Source organism: Fonsecaea erecta (genome assembly GCF_001651985.1).
Source record: "Fonsecaea erecta strain CBS 125763 chromosome Unknown Scaff4, whole genome shotgun sequence".
NCBI classification, from domain to species: domain Eukaryota; kingdom Fungi; phylum Ascomycota; class Eurotiomycetes; order Chaetothyriales; family Herpotrichiellaceae; genus Fonsecaea; species Fonsecaea erecta.
In genome coordinates, this window is record NW_017387247.1 from 2024048 (window position 1) to 2044863 (window position 20816).

General features: G+C 52.5%; 4 protein-coding genes across 4 annotated transcripts; 3 read left to right on the plus strand and 1 right to left on the minus strand.

Annotated features, from left to right (window-relative positions):
* Window positions 1-134: 134 nt before the first annotated feature.
* On the minus strand, window positions 135-5738 carry AYL99_05497 (fatty acid synthase subunit alpha; the record flags this gene model as incomplete). Its single annotated transcript, XM_018837009.1, has 1 exon — window positions 135-5738. One exon carries the CDS (start codon window positions 5736-5738, stop codon window positions 135-137), a length of 5604 nt encoding a protein of 1867 aa, XP_018693862.1.
* Window positions 5739-7376: 1638 nt separating this feature from the next.
* Window positions 7377-13643, plus strand: AYL99_05498 (hypothetical protein; the record flags this gene model as incomplete). The annotated part of the gene is made up of 1 exon (XM_018837010.1): window positions 7377-13643. The coding sequence occupies one exon, from the start codon at window positions 7377-7379 to the stop codon at window positions 13641-13643; it is 6267 nt and encodes a 2088-aa protein (XP_018693863.1).
* A 1476-nt stretch (window positions 13644-15119) lies between these two features.
* AYL99_05499 (hypothetical protein) lies at window positions 15120-17345 on the plus strand (the record flags this gene model as incomplete). Its single annotated transcript, XM_018837011.1, has 2 exons — window positions 15120-15147; window positions 15196-17345. 2 exons carry the CDS (start codon window positions 15120-15122, stop codon window positions 17343-17345), a joined length of 2178 nt encoding a protein of 725 aa, XP_018693864.1.
* A 1951-nt stretch (window positions 17346-19296) lies between these two features.
* AYL99_05500 (hypothetical protein) lies at window positions 19297-20286 on the plus strand (the record flags this gene model as incomplete). The annotated part of the gene is made up of 1 exon (XM_018837012.1): window positions 19297-20286. One exon carries the CDS (start codon window positions 19297-19299, stop codon window positions 20284-20286), a length of 990 nt encoding a protein of 329 aa, XP_018693865.1.
* Window positions 20287-20816: the final 530 nt, after the last annotated feature.

Consider the following 20816-nt stretch of genomic DNA (forward strand, 5'->3'; position numbering starts at 1 on the left):
TTTCCATCAAACCCCAGTTTGAGCACCAAAGTCAACCAAAACCCAACGAGACTCCAACCCAGCAATCCCATACTCGCGCTATTTTAAATCATCCACCAACTGTACAATCCTACTCCATCGCTTCTTCGAGCCCTTCAGAACGCGGAGACAGCGACGGCAATCGCTTGGCTGTCACTATGACTGATGCTAACGTTCACGTTCTTGACACCAGCTTGCTTCGCAGCCTCCAGCGCCGCACCATGGAGGGCAACTCTGGGTGCACCGTTCTCGTCAGCCAGGATCTCGATGTCCGACAAAGGGGCACCGGCACCCTTGCTGCACACCCCCAGAGACTTGAACACTGCTTCTTTCGCACTCCACCGTCCTGCGTATGAAGCCTGTGGAGATGGAGCTTTGTTGCAGTAAGCCCGTTCCTGCTCGGTGAAGTTTCTCTTCACAAAAGTCTCGTTCTCAATGTTGAGGGCTCGGATGTCCTCGACATCAACACCAATCTTGGATCCTTCCGTGGCATTGGCTTGCGTCAGCGACTCAAGCATGGCCTTAGTCTCCAGAGCGTGAGGGCTTGGGGTCTTCTTCGGGAGCGCCGATTGGTAGATCAGCTCGCCGGACTTCTTATCGGCGACCACACGCTGCTCGGGGTTGAGGAAGACTTTTTGCATGATCTCGTCCGGATATGGCGCCTTAGTCTTCGCAACGAACACGGTGTTATTGATCATGCCGTTGTGGAAGTATCTGTAGGCTCTCTTCTGTCTGGCCTCCACCTTGACCTTATAGCGCTGGAACTCGGCCTCGTCCAACGTAGCATAGAGATATTTGGGGTGAATGCCGATTGCTTGAGCGCCTTTCTGACCGAAGCCAAAAGACGTGACAGAGAACGCTTTGATGCCATCGGTCTGCAGTGATCGGCTGGGGTAGACGATGTAGTCAAATTTCTCCATCACCTGGTCAACATTGTCGGCATTCCTGTTTCCAGGAACCAGACCGCTGTTAAGGACTTGCAAGCAGCCGTTGAACATCCAGGCACCAGCGGCACCCTTGGGATGACCGGTCAGGTACTTCTGGAAGATACCCAGCATGGCATTGCCCTTCTTGCGACCAAGATGAGCCATTTGTTTGCAAAGAACCTCAGATTCGTTCTTGTCGTTGGCAACGGTCGAGGTACCGTGGAAGGAAGCGACATCCAGATCATCAATCGTGAGGCCCCAGGTGGCCAGGGCACCGCGCAGAGGAGCAATGGCGGGATCTTGTTTCCAGAAATTGTTCCCCAAGCTGAACTGTGCCTCCTTCTCTTGGCGGATTGCTTCACGTTCGATGTGCTCGGCGCGCTCTTGCATATATTCGGCCTCATTGAAACCAAAGCCGGCTTGAGCCTTCATAGCCGCAACCTCTTCATGGAGGTACATAAGTTCCGATTCTTGCCAGTTCTTGATGGCACGTCGGCGGAGGTCGAGCTGTCTCTTGCGGTAGTTGATGTCAAGCAGAGGCGACGGGAATTTGCCCGGGTTTTCACGTGCGGTGGTCAACACACCTTGGCCAGGAGCCGGTACAGATCGACCAATCTTGTCGGTGGCAGTGGAGACGAGGCCCAGGATGCCGTAGATAGGTGTTCCCATATCTAGAGCAAGGCGAGCTGACATGATGATTTGCATCCCACAACCTTGGGATTCCATGAATCCATTTCGAGTAGTGGTCGTGGGTCGGGACATTTCCTTCGGAGTTCGGCCATGTGCGAATTCATCTTCGGCGTTGCTGGTGGCCTTCATGTTCGCGAACTCGTAAGAGCCCTCTTCTTGGAAATCGTCAAAACCGCCCACAAGGCAAACACGAGCCTTTCCTTCAACAATGGTCTCGTACCCGATATCGATCGACTCAACAGCCGTCGCACAGGCACCCACGGGGGTCTTGATTGGACCAGTTGACGACAATAGCAGCATATTGACCCAGGCAGCCATGGTGTTGATGAAAGATTCCTGGAGAATATCCTTCTGAACAGGCTTGTCCATGAAGCGATCTTTGTACATGCCACGAAGTGCGGTGGTACCACCGATACCGGAACCGATGCAGTTGCCAACTTCAGACAGATGGACGTACTTGTAGAACTCGTATGGGTCGGTAACACCAGCTGAAAGAAGAGCTTCGGCTGTGCAGACGAGGACAAACAACGTGACTTGGTCAACTTGCGAGATGATGTCGTCCGGAATACCGTATGTCTTCGCATTCCACCCTGTTGGGATTTGACCAGCGACAAGGCGGTCAAATCTGAGAGCCTTGGGAATCAGAAGTGTCGCGCCTTTCTTCAAGCGGACACTGTACTCGCCAGATTCGAGCTCAAAGACCTCGACCTTGTCGCCGTGCTGTCTTTTGAATTCCTCAGCAGTCTCCTTGGACGATTCGAACTGGTCGAGATCTTCTTCAATTTGAATTTCCTGAAGTAGCTGCTTCTTCTTTGGATCGTAGCCGTTGAACAGCTCAGGCTCAATAAGACGAATGCCCGAGTGGTCGAGGATGTGCTTTTCATATTTGGCTTTGACATCTTTGTCGTCGACAGGTTCGCCGGTCTTTGCATCGACCCAGCCAGAGTACGATTTGCCCTTGAGAGGCCCATTGTGGTTCTTGATCAAGCCCATCATCCAGGCCATCTCAAGACAGCCCTCCAACGAGAACTCACCATAGGCTTCCATTTCCCATCGGGTACGAGAGTTGCCCCAAGGTCCGACCTCAGAAAAGCCAGTGACCACAACCACCTTGTCGAGGTCAACCATACCTTTGAGCTTGGAGTTAAGGGGCTCTACTTCCTTCTGCCAGTCAGGGAGCTCGGGGAATTCGAATTTCAAATTGGCTCTAGGCTCAATGGTAACTTTCTTGTAAAGCGCTTCGCTGTCCTCACCGTTGACAACCTTGTTCTCCAAGGCAGTCTCCTTGGTAACGGCTTGTCGAATGGCGCTAGTTTCCATGATCTCGGCGCGAAGCTTCGTCATCAAATCCTTGAGATCTGGCAGAAATTGCAGACCGCCGTTCAAATCGGCAAAGACGGGTTCCTGTTGGCACAGGTCGACAATGGCAGGAGACATCAGGCCAAGAAGATTAAAGGCCATCTCCTGTTGGGAGAAGGTTCGAACACCGTATTTCTCGACCCCGTCAGCGACGATATTGTTACCACTCATCAAACCGGTGCCGCGAGTCCAGCCAATGACCGCGCCGCAAATTGTGAGGTAGTCACCCCAACTCTCAGAAGACCAGCGGTTGAAGAGAGTCTCCAAGGCGAGCTTGGACTCGGAGTAAAGACCGTCGTTCCCGAAGGTACCGTGGTTGGGTGAGAGAGGAAGCATGACTTGAGCCGGTCGAGTGTTGAATCCGTTCTCGAATTTCTTTGACTTGACGTAACCAAGAAGACGGATTAGGTTGGTCAACATGATACGATGAGCAAGCTCCGACTTGGAATCGATGCTATCGATCTCGCGACCATTCTCAGGGATGGCGGCGAAAGGCACAATGTAGTCTAGATCCCAGCCAAGACCCTTCTTGGTGTCGTAGATATAGTCAACGAGGGCTTCCACGTCTTGCTTGCTTCCTTGATTGAATGGCACCACGACAAGCTGAGAGCCACGGCCACCGAATCGAGCATACATTGACTGGTAGTACTCGGTAACTTCACGCGAGTAACGACTGGTCGTAACGACGACTTTGGCGCCACCACTGATCAAACCTTGCAGAACTTCAGCTCCGATGGACCCGGCGCCAGCACCAGTCATCAGCGCCATCTTGCCCTGGAAAGTCAGGCCTGATTTTGCAGCGTTCTCCAATCCTTCAAGATAGACGCCAGTCAGCTTCTTGCTATATCCCCAGCCATGTGGCTCTTTCTTCTTGAGATGGAGGAACGGAATTGTCTCGGTCTTGCCTTGCTTGACATTTCCGTTCATGGTGGCTCGAGGCAATCCGTTGCGGCCAGGTTTCTTAATGTCGCCATTTTCCTGCGGCATGATTTGCGACTCGTTCATCGCCAAAGCACGAACGACGTCTTTGTATAAGGTGTTGAACTGCAATTGCGACGCTTTGGATAGCTTGTGCTGCTTCCGGATCAATTTGTAGACATTGCGAAGGTCGTTCTGCACTTTGGTCCGATTGCTGTACTCGGAGATCTTGCCACCCTCGGCCATCTCACGCACATAGTGCTCGAGCTTGCGGGCACTTTGGCGAGGGACCTCTTTGTAATCAAGGTTGCCTCGAGCGTCAATAGTGGTCTGAGGACCCGTAGGGACCATGACGTCCTTGTAGACTGGTGCCTCATTGAGAACGTCCTTGCAGTTTTCAATGAGTTGCTCTCCCAGTTCCTTGGCCAGTTTATAGGTCTCACCACGCTCGGTCGGGCAGTTGTCGATGTGATATTGCATGTATGCAATGAGGGTCGGGTTGGACCGGTTCATGATCCGAATACACTGGCTAACGATTTCTCGGTCGACGGCCTTGAGACGGCCAAAAATGATGTCGTAGTACATACTGAGAGCATCCTGTCGTGCCCAGTTCCATGAGGAGTCATAAACACGGGCCTTCAAGGGGCTGAAAGAGGGCTCAATTCCCGAAGCATAGAATTCACCATGTTCAGTGTTCCACAGATCAAGTTGGGCTTGAAGAGCCTTGTTGGCCTCTTGAGAGCCGACGAAAGCCTTGTCACCAGCACGCAGATCCATCTTGAGGTAGCGGGCCAACAGTTCGAGTTGCTGTTTGAACAGAGCTCGTTGGTCCTTGGTCAAAGCGTCGATAGCAGCCGGATCCATCATCATACCAGCGCCAGCACCACCGGCGGCGGCATGGGCAGCTGAAGCGGAAGAGAGGCTGATTCCAGCTGTAGCAGCATACTTCTGAGCCACATCACTGAAATAGGTCTTGGCATCATTTTCCGAGCCTAACCGCGAGGCTGGCTCCATAGTGAGAGCGAGCAGAAGAACACCATCCTGTCTGCCAGGCCCAAGGCCGAAGCTGTTTTCAAGGTGTTTTCTGACAGCTGTGATGTTAAAGCCACCGGGCATTTTGGAGGCAACCAAGCGAGCGATCAGGGACTGTGACTGCTTCCCCAGCTGGCCATTGAACGTGGATTGCATGGAGGCTCCAAGTTCGTCCAGAGGAGTGTCTTCCGGCTTTTCAGGTGTTGAACCAAATTCCTTGCCCAGATCACCCAAAATTTCGTTCTGCAGGGTCGATTTTCCACCAACGAGATCCTTGATTGCTTTGCTAAGGGGAATATCTGCGAGCGGTTTCTTGAGCTTCTGGGCTACCAACGCCCGCAGAATGTCGACGGCTCCAACTGGAGCATCTGGCACTGCAGCAGCAGGTCCAGCGCTGGCTGCTGGTGGGGGGGCTGCCGCTGCGGCAGCGGGAGCAGAAGCAGGAGCAGGTGCTGAAGATGCCGGGGCGGATGATGAAGCTTGGGCAGCCGCTGGAGCAGCCTCTTCCTCCACCGGGTCTACATCGTAGTATATTTCTTTCAGATCCTTGTTGTACGCCAACACCTGTCGCGATAATGAAGTGGCAGCATCGTAGGTCTCGTATTTGGAGGCAAGGGTTCTCTTGGCCATGCCACCGAGGGTATCTGCGGGACCGATTTCAACAATTCTTTCTGTTCTGTTTTTCTCGAGAATAACATCTTGGGTCTCAATCCACCTGACTGGCGAGGCAAATTGATATGCTAGGAGCTCGACAAGGAGCGTGTGAGCGAGCTCTTGCTCGACTTCGGGACGCATGTTGGCAGTTTGTGGTAAATTCAGGATAACTGGAGAGTTCTCGTATAAAGTCTGGGAGGCCGGATTCACACGTCGACCTGTTTGCCCGGTGCTGGATGAAGTTAATCAGAGCAGGGCAATGGCGAGCACAGGTTGTTCGAGTGAAGGAACTGTGCTTTGATCTGAGAGTCCAGATTGCTAGCTATTATGGGGACGAAGGAGAGGAGGAAGAAGGACCGGGTGCGGAGGAAGGAAAGTGATGAAATGATTTGAAACCTCAATCTTCAGTTGTCCTGTGGCTTCGGGGAGAAAAAAGTAATCCGCAACAAGGCGGTGATAAGTCCACGGACGAGAGGGTTGAATAGGATATGGAGACCGAAGGGGACAAGCGGCGAGGAGGTATGTTATGGCGATTTCGCTTTGGTTTTGGTTGGGATGAAATCTGTCAAGCTGCGGATGGGATGCTGTAACCAACTGCGGGCGGAGATGGTGAAAAAAATGACCGCCGCTCAGCACCAGGGCAGAAGGCTTGGAGATCTGTTGGCGGTTGGTCCAATGCACGAATCAGCCTGATAAGCTTGAACCATTGCCATCTGCAGCGTTTGTTGGAGACGGCGAGAATGGGAAGGTTGAGAAAGCAGTGGGAAAAGAGTGGGCACTGTGGATAGGCCGAAGCTGGCCGGCTGCAAGTCTGGCTCCCCCACGAAAAATTTTGGGGCGGCGAAAAATCTCTAGGCAGGGTTTTTCCGCAGCCTGGCACCACAGTAGGTTCCCGGGGACTTTAGAGCAAAGCAGGGAATTGGAGAAGCACCTGCACAGCTACGTAAAGTTGAAGTCACAACTCCCTGGGTAATGGATTGTTTGAAAGAACACAGTATCCTTTTCTGCTCTAAGAAACAACTAAGTAACAGGCTAGGGCGAGTACCGACTGATTTAATCTTGCTGCCTACTCTGTCTATCCACCTCAGCCCGAATCTTCATGATTAGTGAAGCAGTTTGTTTGTATTTTCCCTTCTTCCGTCCGGAGGGTTGAGAAGGAACCGATGACGCCGTTGTGGCCTGTCCCTGCAGAAGCGCGCTGCCCACCAAAAATTTAGCTTGGGCTAAACACCTGATGGACCACAACCCGGGGATTACCATTGGCTCAGAATCGGTGAGGGACCGCCGGGAGCAGGGATCCACAGCGCCCCGGCAGGCGTGAGGCTGGGCTTGGCTCGGTTTCGATGGGCATGGATGGCCTGGACTGGTTGCGTTTTGGGGTTGCTGAGAACTGACGGCGGGATCGTTTGGGAGCGGCGAAGCGGGAAAAACTTTTGTGCTCTACTCAACAGACACTCCCAGCTTCGGCCATATTCGTATCTCAAATCATCAGATCCATCCAACATTGAGGACCCCCAATACATACTGCTCTTGAGTGTCTTCCGTTGCTCCAGTTGCCACCTTTTCCAGTCACTCAATAACTAATCCTATCGTTCCTACCAGCTGGACTCGCTTCCTGTTCCAACATAATCTCCCGACAAGCACTCCTTCAAGTCTTCACACATTCCCTTCGCAACACGCACACAAAGTCTCAAGTGGCATTAGCTTGCTCACTTCCATACTCAAACTCCCTCACATCGTCGCACAGAATAGAGACCTTCCATTTACACGATAGCAACCATGTATTCCGGCGGTGCGACCGGTACTCATACTCCTCGATCTTCCCAGAATCTCCGTCCTCTTATCCTCACGCATGGTTCTCTCGAGTATTCATTCCTGATACCCACCGGCCTCCATTTCCAGGCATCACAGCTGAAAGATGCTTTCAATGCCTCACTTCCAGAACCTACAGATGAACTCGCTCAAGATGACGAGCCTTCATCGAGTGCTGAGCTGGTCGCTCGTTACATTGGCTTCATTGCCGCTGAAGTCGATGATGACGAGGAGGCCGCTGGCTTCGTTGAGGTGCTCAAAGTAGCTCTGAATGAGTTTGAGCGAGCTTTCATGCATGCGAACGATGTACATGCTTTGGCTGCAACCTTACCTGGGATTACCGCGAAGAAAAATCTTCTCGTTCAGTGTTACTATGCCGGACGTGCAGCAGTAGCACGACCCATTAAACCCCACGATTCAGCCCTGCTCCGAGCAGCCGATGACGAGGAGGCGAGCATTTTCACCGTGTTTGGCGGTCAGGGCAACATTGAAGAATATTTCGAGGAGCTGCGGGAGGTGTACACAACATATCCATCATTCACCAAAGATCTGATTGAAACGTCGGCCGAACTGCTGCAGACCTTGGCCAGAAGTCCAAAAGCAGACAAATTTTACACCAAGGGTCTGGACATTCTGAGTTGGCTCGCCGACAAGGAAACGCAACCAGATACGGATTACTTGGTCTCCGCACCCGTCAGCTTGCCGCTGATCGGACTTGTTCAACTCGCCCATTATCAAGTGACCTGCAAAGTCCTCGGCAAGACACCCGGCGAGGTCAATGAGCGGTTCAATGGCACCACAGGCCACTCCCAGGGTGTAGTCACAGCTGCCGCTATTGCCACTGCAACTTCGTGGGAGAGCTTTGCAAAGGCCGCCAGAGAGGCCATTACCATGCTCTTCTGGATTGGCATGCGAAGCCAGCAGGCCTATCCCCGTACAAGTATTGCACCCTCGATCCTGCAAGACTCTCTCGAAGCTGGGGAGGGTAACCCCACACCTATGCTCTCAGTGCGAGATCTGTCCAAGAAGCAGCTTCAGGAGCACATTGACGCCACCAACGAGCATTTGCCCAAGGATCGACACATTGCCATTTCTTTGGTGAACAGTGCCCGTAACTTCGTTGTGACCGGCGCTCCAATTTCTCTGCATGGTCTTAATCTTCGACTACGAAAGGTCAAGGCTCCAACTGGTCTGGATCAGAATCGTATTCCTTTCACGGAGCGTAAAGTGCGCTTCGTCAACCGATTCCTGCCAATCACTGCTCCCTTCCACAGCCCTCTCTTGAGCGAGGCCTACAAGCAAATCCTCGAAGATCTGGCCGAGATCAGGATCCCTGCATCTCGCTTGACTATTCCAGTGTATGACACAAACACTGGTGAGGATCTTCGCGCCCAGCAAGACAAGGATGTGGTCCCAGACCTTGTGCGTATGATTACCCAGGATCCTGTCCACTGGGAACAGGCTACAGTCTTTGAAGGCGCCTCTCACATCATTGACTTTGGCCCAGGAGGCATTTCGGGTCTAGGAGTCCTCACCAACCGTAACAAAGATGGCACGGGAGTCCGCGTGATTTTGGCTGGTGCCATGGACGGGACCAACACTGAGGTCGGGTACAAGCCTGAACTCTTCGATCGCGACGAAGAGCATGCAGTGAAATATGCAACCAACTGGGTCAAAGAACATGGACCCAGGCTCGTCAAGACTTCCGTTGGTCAGACTTACGTCGACACCAAGATGTCGCGCTTGCTCGGTGTGCCACCTTTGATGGTTGCGGGCATGACCCCCTGCACGGTGCCTTGGGACTTTGTTGCCGCGACCATGAATGCTGGCTATCACGTTGAACTGGCTGGCGGTGGCTACTACAATGCAAAGAGCATGACCGAAGCGCTGAACAAGATCGAAAAGGCTATACCTCCTGGGCGAGGCATCACGGTCAACTTGATCTATGTCAACCCCCGTGCTATGGGCTGGCAGATTCCACTTCTCGCCCAGCTCCGTGCCGACGGTGTCCCCATTGAAGGACTGACAATCGGTGCAGGCGTGCCGTCGATTGAAGTCGCTCAAGAGTACATTGACACCCTTGGGATCAAGCACATTGCCTTTAAGCCTGGATCTATGGACGCCATTCAGCAGGTCATCAATATTGCCAGAGCCAACCCTACATTCCCGGTCATCTTGCAATGGACTGGTGGTCGGGGTGGCGGCCACCACTCCTTCGAAGACTTCCATCAGCCTATTATCCAGATGTACGGTCGTATCCGGAAATGCCAGAATATCATCTTGGTGGCAGGCAGTGGCTTCGGCGGGTCTGAAGATACTTACCCATATCTGACTGGTACCTGGTCGCGCAAATTCGGCTGTCCGCCTATGCCTTTTGATGGGATTCTCTTTGGTAGCCGCATGATGACGGCAAAGGAGGCCCATACTTCTCTCAACGCAAAGAAAGCTATTGCTGAGGCCGAAGGCGTTGATGATACTGAATGGGAGAAAACTTACAAAGGGCCGGCTGGTGGTGTCATCACTGTCCGATCAGAGATGGGCGAGCCGATTCACAAGCTTGCGACACGCGGTGTCAAATTCTGGGCCGAGATGGACCAGAAGATCTTCAGCTTGGACAAGAAGAAGCGAGTGGCAGAGCTTAAGAAGCAGCGCGAGTACATCATCAAGAAGCTCAATGACGACTTCCAGAAAGTTTGGTTCGGCAAGAATTCTGCTGGTGAAACGGTTGACCTTGAGGACATGACCTATGCTGAAGTGATTCGACGCATGGTCGAGCTCATGTACGTGAAGCATCAATCTCGCTGGATCGAGGTTACACTTCGCAATCTCACAGTCGATTTCATTCGCCGAGTAGAAGAACGTTTCACGGTTGGCGCGGGAAAACCATCGCTTATCCAGAGCTACGCTGAGTTTGAAAACCCCTTCCCTATCGTGGACAAGGTTCTGGCAGCCTACTCCGAGGCTGAAACCCAATTGATCAACGCGCAAGACGTCCAACATTTCTTGCTTCTCTGCCAGCGACGTGGTCAGAAGCCTGTGCCATTCGTTCCCTCTCTCGACGACAATTTTGAGTTCTGGTTCAAGAAAGATTCCCTCTGGCAATCCGAAGATCTGGATGCTGTGGTCGATCAAGATGTCGGCAGAACCTGCATCTTGCAAGGACCCATGGCAGCGAAATACTCGACCAAGGTGGACGAGCCAATCAAAGACATTTTGGATGGTATTCACCAGGATCACATCAAAGGCTTGATTCAAGATTTCTACGGTGGACGTGAGTCTGCTGTTCCCGTCATTGAGTATTTTGGCGGTAAGATCATCACCTCCGCGGAGAGCGTCGTGGAGCTGGACGGTGTCACTGTTATCCCCGATGGCTCTCGAACCACATACAGGCTCTCAACGTCGCCATCCGCCACGCTACCTGATGTTGATGCTTGGATTCAGCTTCTTGCTGGCAAAAGCTACTCATGGCGACATGCTTTCTTCACGGCCGACGTCTTTGTACAAGGTGCCCGTTATCAGAACAACCCCATCAGGCGCATCTTGGCCCCTACCAGAGGCATGACTGTTGAAATTGCCCATCCAAAGGATCCTTACAAGACCACCATCGTTGTCAAAGAACCCAGCCAGTCTGGAAAGATGGTCAGGACTCTCGATATTAGTCTGCTCGGCAAGAATGAGATCCTGATGAATATGTGGGAAGAAAGGACCGCAGAGGGAGAAGCAGTCGCCCTCCCATTCAAATTCATTTACCATCCAGAAACTGGATATGCGCCTATTCATGAAGTTATGGATGGTCGCAATGATCGCATCAAGGAATTCTACTACCGGATCTGGTTTGGACAGAAGGATGTGCCATTCGATACACCCACTACGAACGTCTTCGATGGTGGCAGCGCAACCATTGTCACCCAAGCCGTTGCCGATTTTGTGCATGCGGTTGGCAACACTGGTGAGGCTTTCGTCGACCGCCCGGGTAAGGAAGTATTTGCACCCATGGACTTTGCTATTGTGGTTGGGTGGAAAGCTATCACCAAACCGATATTCCCTCGCGCCATTGATGGCGACCTTCTCAAGCTTGTCCATCTGTCGAATGGCTTCCGCATGCTCCCTGGTGCCGAACCGTTGAAGGTCGGCGACGAGCTTCACACCTCTGCCCGGATCAATGCGGTGCTCAACCAAGAGTCTGGCAAAATGGTCGAAGTTTGCGGAACCATCACCCGCAGAGGTCAGCCGGTAATGGAAGTGACCAGCCAGTTCCTCTACCGTGGTACCTACACAGATTACGAGAACACCTTCCAACGCAAACAGGAGACGCCGATGCAAGTGACTCTCGCTACATCCAAGGACATTGCGGTACTGCGATCCAAAGAATGGTTCCACCTCGATGAGCCAGACATTAACTTGCTAGGACAAACATTGACGTTCCGTCTCTCAAGCCTGGTCCGTTTCAAGAACAAGACCGTCTTTTCAAGCGTCGAGACTGTTGGCCAGGTCGAACTGGAACTGCCTACCAAGGAAGTCATTCAAGTCGCTTCTGTTGAGTATGAAGCAGGATCCTCGCACGGTAATCCAGTGATTGATTACCTCCAGAGGAACGGCCAGACCATCGACCAACCTGTCAACTTTGAAAACGCGATCCCTCTGAGCGGCAAGACACCTTTGACTCTCAGAGCCCCGGCTTCGAACGAGACGTATGCTCGTGTATCGGGCGACTACAACCCCATTCATGTGTCGCGGATCTTTGCCAGCTATGCAAACCTTCCTGGCACTATCACGCACGGTATGTATTCCAGCGCTGCTGTTCGGAGTCTGGTTGAGACTTGGGCTGCGGAGAACCATATTGGCCGTGTCCGAAGCTATCATGTTTCTTTGGTCGGCATGGTCCTCCCCAATGATGACTTGGAAGTCAAACTTGAGCACGTCGGCATGGTCGCAGGTCGCAAGATCATCAAGATTGAGACTACCAACAAAGAAACCGGCGACAAAGTTCTCCTCGCTGAAGCTGAAGTTGAGCAGCCGGTGTCGTCGTATGTGTTCACTGGCCAAGGTTCGCAAGAGCAAGGTATGGGCATGGACCTATATGCGCGCAGCCCGGTGGCCAAGGAAGTGTGGGACCGAGCCGATCGTCACTTCATGGACAACTATGGTCTCTCCATCATCAACATTGTCAAGAACAATCCCAAAGAACTGACCATCCACTTTGGAGGGCCGCGCGGCAAAGCCATTCGTCAAAATTACATGGCAATGACTTTCGAGTCCATAAATGCTGACGGCTCTGTCAAGTCGGAGAAAATATTCAAGGAGATCAACGAAAACACCACGTCTTACACATACCGCTCACCTACTGGTTTGTTGTCTGCAACGCAATTTACGCAGCCGGCCTTAACATTGATGGAGAAGGCTGCCTTTGAAGACATGCGCTCCAAGGGTCTCGTCCAGCGTGACAGCAGCTTTGCCGGTCACTCTTTGGGAGAATATTCTGCTCTCGCTTCAATCGCAGAGGTCATGCCCATTGAGAGCTTGGTGTCTGTCGTGTTTTACCGTGGTCTGACAATGCAAGTTGCAGTCGAGCGTGACGAGCAGGGACGAAGCAACTACTCCATGTGCGCCGTGAATCCGAGCCGTATCTCCAAGACGTTCAATGAACAGGCTTTGCAATATGTCGTGGAGAACATTGCCGAGACCACCGGGTGGCTGGTGGAGATTGTCAACTACAATGTTGCCAACATGCAATATGTGTGCGCTGGTGATCTCCGCGCGCTTGACTGCTTGACGAATGTGCTTAACGTCCTCAAGCTGCAGAAGATCGACATACAGGCCCTGATGCAACAAATGTCTCTGGATGATGTGAAGGCCCACCTGGTTGAGATCATCGGCGAGTGCCGCAAGAGGACGGAGGCCAAGCCACAGCCAATTGAGCTCGAACGAGGCTTTGCCGTCATTCCACTCAAGGGCATCGATGTTCCTTTCCACAGCACCTTTTTGCGATCTGGTGTCAAGCCATTCCGTTCTTTCTTGCTAAAGAAGATCAACAAGACGAGCATCGATCCGGCGAAATTAGTTGGAAAGTACATCCCCAACGTGACCGCCAGACCTTTTGAGATTTCTAAGGAATATTTTGAGGAGGTCTACCGACTGACCAACTCACCTCGGTTGGCAAAGATCTTGGAAGACTGGGAGTCATATGAGAATGCGGGAGATTCAGGGGTGAGGCGCCTTTCTTCCGTGGCTTAATCCAGCAGCACCGTGTGTTTGCTTCTTGACGGAGCGTTGTTTTCTTTTCCGGAGGTGTTTCCGGAAACGGAGCGAGGACAGCAAAAGAGGGCGTCTGGGAAGAGTTGAATAAGGTTTGGTATGGGACAGCATGGGACAGCATGTTGAGTTACAACAGCATTAGATTTCTTTGCTTTTTGTGTACAGATATTGAGTGGCAAGGACAACAAGTCTAGCGCCCCTCTTCAGAGATAATGAAGCGGCATTCATGTCTCGAAATCGATCTTCAAGTATCATCGAAGCTTCTTATCTTTTTTCCCCTCCACTACTTGCGTATACCCACAATCGGGAAAGCCATAGCCGGGATTGATGACCTCCATATACTGGTAGTGCCAGAAGACATTCGCAGTTGGGTGGCGACGGAAGTTAATGCTCGGCTACGAATCCTACGGAGTAGTTTGTATCGCTTCGCTACCTCGTTTAACTGGCGATCTGCTTGTTTGTGTTACAGGATGATGGTTCTCGAATTCGAGGTTGAGATTGCTTTACCTCAGATCATGAGTCTCATCTCCACCAGTTTAGGGGAGGAGCTGAATCCTAGCTCTGGGTGAGGTTAGACCGGGTTGGAGGGCTAGTGAGCTCAATGACGATGATATGGATGCTGACTAGCTTGATTAATCCAAGGCGCCGAGGCGCCTTCTGTCTGGCAGGGCACTCAGCTAATGAGTTCTTCTCGTGACATCCACTTCCCCCAGAGTCCGAAGCGTTGACCAAGTTTGTAAAAGGTGAAACTAGAAATAGAGGCGATCCAAGCATCGGTGCCGTGCCGTCGGCGGGTACTAAAGCATGGAACAAAGGAAAGAGCCTTTCAGGGGCCGAAAGATGGGGGTCATGCGTATCAATTGCCCTTATTCGCCTGTTCTCGGTAAGAATACACCCCCCCAGGGTGGGTGGGTGCCTAGAGCCCCTCCGCAACTTGCCATCGCGGGCCTCGAACCTCATCACAGCTTCGTTCCGACCACACATTGTCTTCTGAATCTCCTCTTCCCTGTTCATTCACCATGGGCACTAATGCACGCCGATTCCTTTCCTGGTATTTGCTCCCCGCATCTTCTTTGTGATGGCCCAACCAGATCCCTCTCGCCTGCCTCGAATTGGCTCTGTGCAACCGTTGCAATCAACGGCCCAGTTGCTCACCAGTGTTTGGAGGCAACACCGCACTTTCAAAAGGCAAGGCTACCATGGGAGGCAATTGGGCGCACCTGCGCCTGTTCGACCGCAAAACGAGATATGACTTTACCCTGGTCCTGAGTCGTCTTCCGTTTCGTTGCTTTCGTCCGATTCTTCTCTCCATGTCTCATGGCCTGATACTTTGCCCTTTGAATGTATTGCATTCTAGCAGTCAACGCGTGCGCGGATCTGCGCCATGACTTGACAACCTAGCACGCCCCAGCATTGGCTTGCTCAGATTCCTCACCTGGGCGGGATCAGGCTGAGATGGACATCTCCTCGCTTGTTCGAGCTGGTACGTTCTTCCTTCATGAGAGAGGCCCTCTCTAATCTCTCCCGTCAGTCATCGCTGCTTTCGACGATGCCACGAAACTGGTCCAGCGCATTCGTGACCAGAGAACGAACAGCGATTCCTTGCAATTGCCCGAAGAAGCGACTCGAGACCTACTGGAATCTCTTTCCCTAGGCCCTATCATTGTCCGTGGCCACTATGAGCACGACCTCAAACGATTCGGAGAGCCTTACGCCTGCGGTGATATCCAAGCGCGAGAACAGCTGAAAGATGTCTTGATCAATCTACAAATGTCCTTAATCATCACTTTGAGGACGGTGTATATGGACGGGATCGAACTTGACTTTGTTGCGCTCCAAACAGCGTCGGATGATTGTCGAGTCAATGCTGGCGTCTGCCTAGGCCAACTGTCACAGCGACTGTCGGACGTCATGAAAGCACAGGCGTTCTACCCCCAAACATTGTCCTACTCGTCATCCCCTGGCTTGTTGCCTCCTCTCTCTCCGTCCCTGGGCTATTCGAGCAGCCGGAGCACTCACTCATCTGCCGTCTTTCCTGCTCCTCGCACTCCTGACGTTGTGACGGAGCAGTTTGGTCAGCTTTACATGTCGCCAACATTTCGTCAACCATTTTCTGAGGAACGGAAAATGTCGATCAGTTCTGGAGGCTCTCAAGAGCAGTATCTACATCCTCAGTCCACCGCCACCACTAACATCTTGGCCCATCGGCCAGCCCCTGGGTTGCATGCGAACGTACCCTCGGTGGGAGTGCATAGGGTTGATGAAGCTGATGCCCGAAGTATACGACGAAGGTCATCTCAAGCTCTGGCGCCGGATGACAACATCCTGCTGATGTTTCCTCAACCCGGTGGCCAACTCGTTATGACCCCTTCGGCAGGTACGCAAGATACTGACCGAGACACATATGCCTCCCCTGGTAAGAACAGCCATACCCCTTCGTCGCCTGATCTCTCTCGGGCATCTAGTGGTCATCACAGTCAGGGTTCAAGAGATCGGTTTGGACCAGATGACTACGGGGACCATGTCACCAGAGGGGATGGCAGGCAATTTAGCAATGGTACCATTTACGACATGTACCAGCCAACGACCCCCGAAAGGCAGTCTTCTACCTCTCATGCCTCGAGAGCACAAGTGTCCAACCACAGCAGCCTTGAGCATGTGCGATATCTACAGGAAAACAGCAGACCCCCAAGACGAGAACCGAGATCTGATTCGCTTGGCGTTGCAAAGACTGTAAACCGAGAAATTCCTCGACGACCAATTCGTTCTCAGACAGATACCACAGTGCAGCCGCGAGAATTTCTGTCTCGTCCGTCCGTGTCGGCACCCATTCTAATTGAGCCAGCTCGTACGCCGCCACCGTCCGGCCCTCTCCCGCCACCCCCGGTTCTAACCCAGGCTCAATCCGTGGCCCCCAAACACCCATTGCCCACGTCCGGCCACCCTCCTTCGGTTCATACCGTGGCCTCATCCACTGCTCCCTCGGTCACTCCCCTAGTAACCACCGGACCCATTATTCTTCCCACTGATAAAAATCTTCTCGGTTTCTGCAAAGGAGCATTTCGCCTCCAAGCCGGCATGGAACGCAAGGCATTCGCCATCGCCAATCGCCCTCATGGCTTGTCTGGAATGACCTCATACTGGCGGTGCGAGAAGTGCAATTACGAAGGACCTGTTCATAACACGGTAAACACTTCCGATGACAAGAAGAAGAAGGGAAAGCCCGAGAGAGTCTTTGACCCTAGAGTCCGTCTGTCCGAAGGTGGCGGCATAAGGTATCGTTGGGCTTTCCTGGCGAGGTGTCATGTTTCATTGAAAGGAATGGCGCCCATCGATACACCGTCCGGTAGAGATGGGAGCTTCGGAAGTTTTGGATGTATCTTCTGTTGCGCGGAGGGGAAAAATAGGGGGTGGGTCCATCTCTCAACGACCGCAAGTAATATGGCGGGGACGACTGGGAGCATCAAATCGGGCCGTGGGAACAACAATGCGGCTAAGACAGAGGGCGTGACGACACCTATCTTCGGCAATGTGAGCAGCTTCATGCAACACCTTGAAAATGTCCACCGACACCAAGATGGATGGCCGAACGCCGAGATGGTCGGTCGATTTCGCGTGGTCGTGGGCAGAACGGCACCGGTCGAAGAGACTGGATGGGAGGTGAATTTTGTACCATTTTGACTAGGAATTTCCGGTGGTGGCAATTTATTCTGCGTCTGGCCAGGCTGGCTTCGTTCCAGAAGAGCATGTGGCTACTGTGTTGGCTACTGACTGTCATGGGCATGTAGCTGTGATTTGGGTGGCATGAGATTCCGATGGTGACCCATGGTGGTTTGGCAATGGTTTTTGCAAAGTTCGGGAATTATCAACGGCAATTGTGACTTCACCTAATCAATCCTCTCTGATATCAAACACAACTGTTAAAGATCTGTCCACCTCAATCTCACACTTCTTGTTCAAGTGCTGTCGCAACAATTGGCGGTAGGAATGGAAGTTGTTCCGGTGTATCTCTTTACCCAGATGCTGACAATGCGGGCGAGTTCAGAGAAAAATACAAAGAGGAGCGTTGGGTCTCTGGCACCGGCCTCGATGCGATGCACGCGACCGGATAAACAGACGAGGAGGTCCACACAACCCTGACTTGGAAAACCTCTGGCAGGCATTTCAACACAGCAATGACGAAGAACAAGACCGTTACGAGGTGGTCCCTGACCAACAAGGCCACGGCGAGAATAACTAGCGCAACCTTCAACATCCTCGTTGCAGGTCTTATTTCAACGATGCGAAGCTATTTTCATCTTGGGATACAGCCTTCAAGTGATTATGCGAGACCACCAAATTAGAACCTGATAAAGCTGGTTGACGGTCTGAAGTGTGGCTCAAGCTCTTCTCATACCAGTTCATGAAAGAAATGAGCCTGTTTTGTACAGTTAAGTTGGACAAACACTGTGTCTTTGCCAGCATTGTGATCCACGAGCCTGGCGTCAACGAGGCCAAAAGTCCTCAACGCGGCTCAGACACACACCGATGCTTCCACTTTTCAACAATCTCCCATTTTGCTTCTCAGAAAGAGATCCAACGATCCTCTTCCCAGGCAGGCCGATTGCAGGCATGCAAGGTAATCGGGCGTACTCTTTCTACAGCAATGTTCATCAGACAGTCACATGAAGATAACCCCTTGTCAATTTTCTCTTCCTTGCCCCCTAGCAACCCTTCCTACACAACGACTGCACGGGTGCCACTGCAACAGAGAGTCAATCGTCTCTCACCGGCTCCGCCAGCGTACGACCGTGCAACCACATGGAAAGCGCAAGATGTCAGCGATGCGAAACTCAACCACAGACTCGAAATGCGATGTTGGAGTCGAGACCCTGGTGGCATGTGTGCTTCCCTGAGAGGCGTAGCTGAAGAGAGGTCGAGAGTCTCGTAGCTCGCACACCTTAGCTCCGTCTAGGTATAATCGAGGGGAAGCGCTCGTGTTTGCGGAGAAAAGCTGAAATCACGGAGCGGGTGATATTGTTCCGGGGGGCGACTAGGTAGGTATTGCCTTATGAACACGACTTACTCTGGTCTGAGGCTCCACCGAACCTTCGAAGCCCTGCATATATATGCATGAGTGATTGTATCAGTGAGTGTCTCGATGTCGAGCTGAACTGCAACTCTTCCTTCTGTGTGCGCCACCAAAGCCTTTGTGACGGCACTGGCAATGGCGTCCAACCAAGACAGCTGAGCTCCGCTGTTCCTGTACTCAAGGCCGCTGAAAAGTCGGTCTGGAACTTTGTGACTCGTGTGGTTATGCTTTACAGGTTGGTTCGCTCTTCCAGACAAGGTTAACTGATGTGGGTAGACAGGACTGCTGATGAAGTACAGGGCAGGGCAGGAACGCCAGTCACATCAAGACGAAAATAAACTCTGCTTCATTGGACGTTCTAGACATAATGTTTCAGCCCTCCATGAAAGTGTGGCAATGCGGTGCTCTGAGGCCATGGAACTCGCCTCATACAAGGTTTTCTGATGGCAAACTACAAATAGGCCACTGTCCTCCCGGGTTGCATAACGAAGTCAACACACTTGTTCGTTTCAACGAGGACAAGATACCGCTATCCATTCAGGAAGAGTCAGCATCACTGCAATGACATCAGATCTCCCACCAGGTCGTGGCGCAGGCGCGAAGCCAGATCCTTTCGACGGTCGTGATCGTTACTATGTTCCGTCCCCGGCCACGACGGCGGCACCGAGCATGAATCTCCGCGACAAAACCAGCATGGCAATCTACAACCAGGGAGACACCAACTCCTGTACCGCAAACGCCGCGGCTGCCGCCTTCTGGTTCGAGGAGAAGGTCAGGGGCGATCCGACATGGGGCAGCGACGGGCCCTCGCGCGCCTTCATCTACTGGCTGGCCCGTGGCGGGTGGGACAAGAGCAAGAACTACGACTTCTCGCCCGTGGAGGACGACGGCTCCTGGCTCCGAATGGCTATGAACGGCATCGCCAAATGTGGCGCCTGTCCCGAGACCGAGTGCAGGTTTCCCGACATCAATACCAGCAGCGAGATTATCAAAAAGGCAATCAATGACAAACCTAAAACCCCGGCCTTCAACAAAGCCGAGAAGCATACCATCAATTCATACTACCGACTCGACGCGGACCGCCCTCTCGAAAAGGACGAGCAACTCTCGGACACGGAGAAAGACAAGCTCGGCGCAGATTTGCTTCAGAAGCTGAAGCTGTGCTTAACGGAAGGCTTCCCCGTGTGCTTCACACTCTGGTTCTATATGAGCAATGCCCAGGCCTGGAACACAACGTCCACTCCGTACATGCTGAACGACCCGTGGAAGGCCGGGAAGGTCAAGCGTCACACCTTTTCTCACCAGAGCGGGCACAGCGTCGTGGCTGTGGGCTACGACGACAGCAAGGGCCATGTCCTGGTGCAGAATTCCTGGGGAGGATCCGAACCGGGAGGGTGGGGGAATGGCTTATTCTGGATGCCCTACAGCTATGTCACGGATTTCTACGGCACCGTGGATTTCTGGACCATTCGACTCAATAAAAGCGTCACGCCCGGTGCACCCCATGTTCGCTGGGAGCAGGTCAATCAAGCCATTCTCGGAACAGCTTGATGGAGGTACGTGCCAGGATTGCCGAGATCTGAGTGGACAGCCTTGACCCGGTATGAATTTCAAGCGGTACTATAGAGTCCGCATCTGAGGCGACGAGGATACCATGCACTTGGGACAGATTTATAATATGATTCCTTTGTCTTCACTAGTACATGCATTCCAGAGTCCAAACTCATGCGCCATTCACCAGCGCGTACCGCTTCTCTCATAGCTTGCAATTTGGGCACCTTGCTGCCTAGTCGGGCGAATATTAGTCCATCCCCACAATCTTTCTCTCAGTTGTATCTCTGCGTGTACTTACTGTTTTCGAGAGAGTATATAGCTGGTATGATGACTGTGTTTGGTGTCTCTGCAGCCTTCTCTCGGCCGAAGTCGTAAGCCATATTATCGACGGACCAAAATATTCCAAGTTATAGAGATACCACAAGGTTGCTGTTGACACAATGCGAATACGATGTGAAAAGGGCGCCGCACCGGCTCCATAGGAGAACGGAGAAGGTGCTGTCTGCCTGCTGAGGCCATTATATATA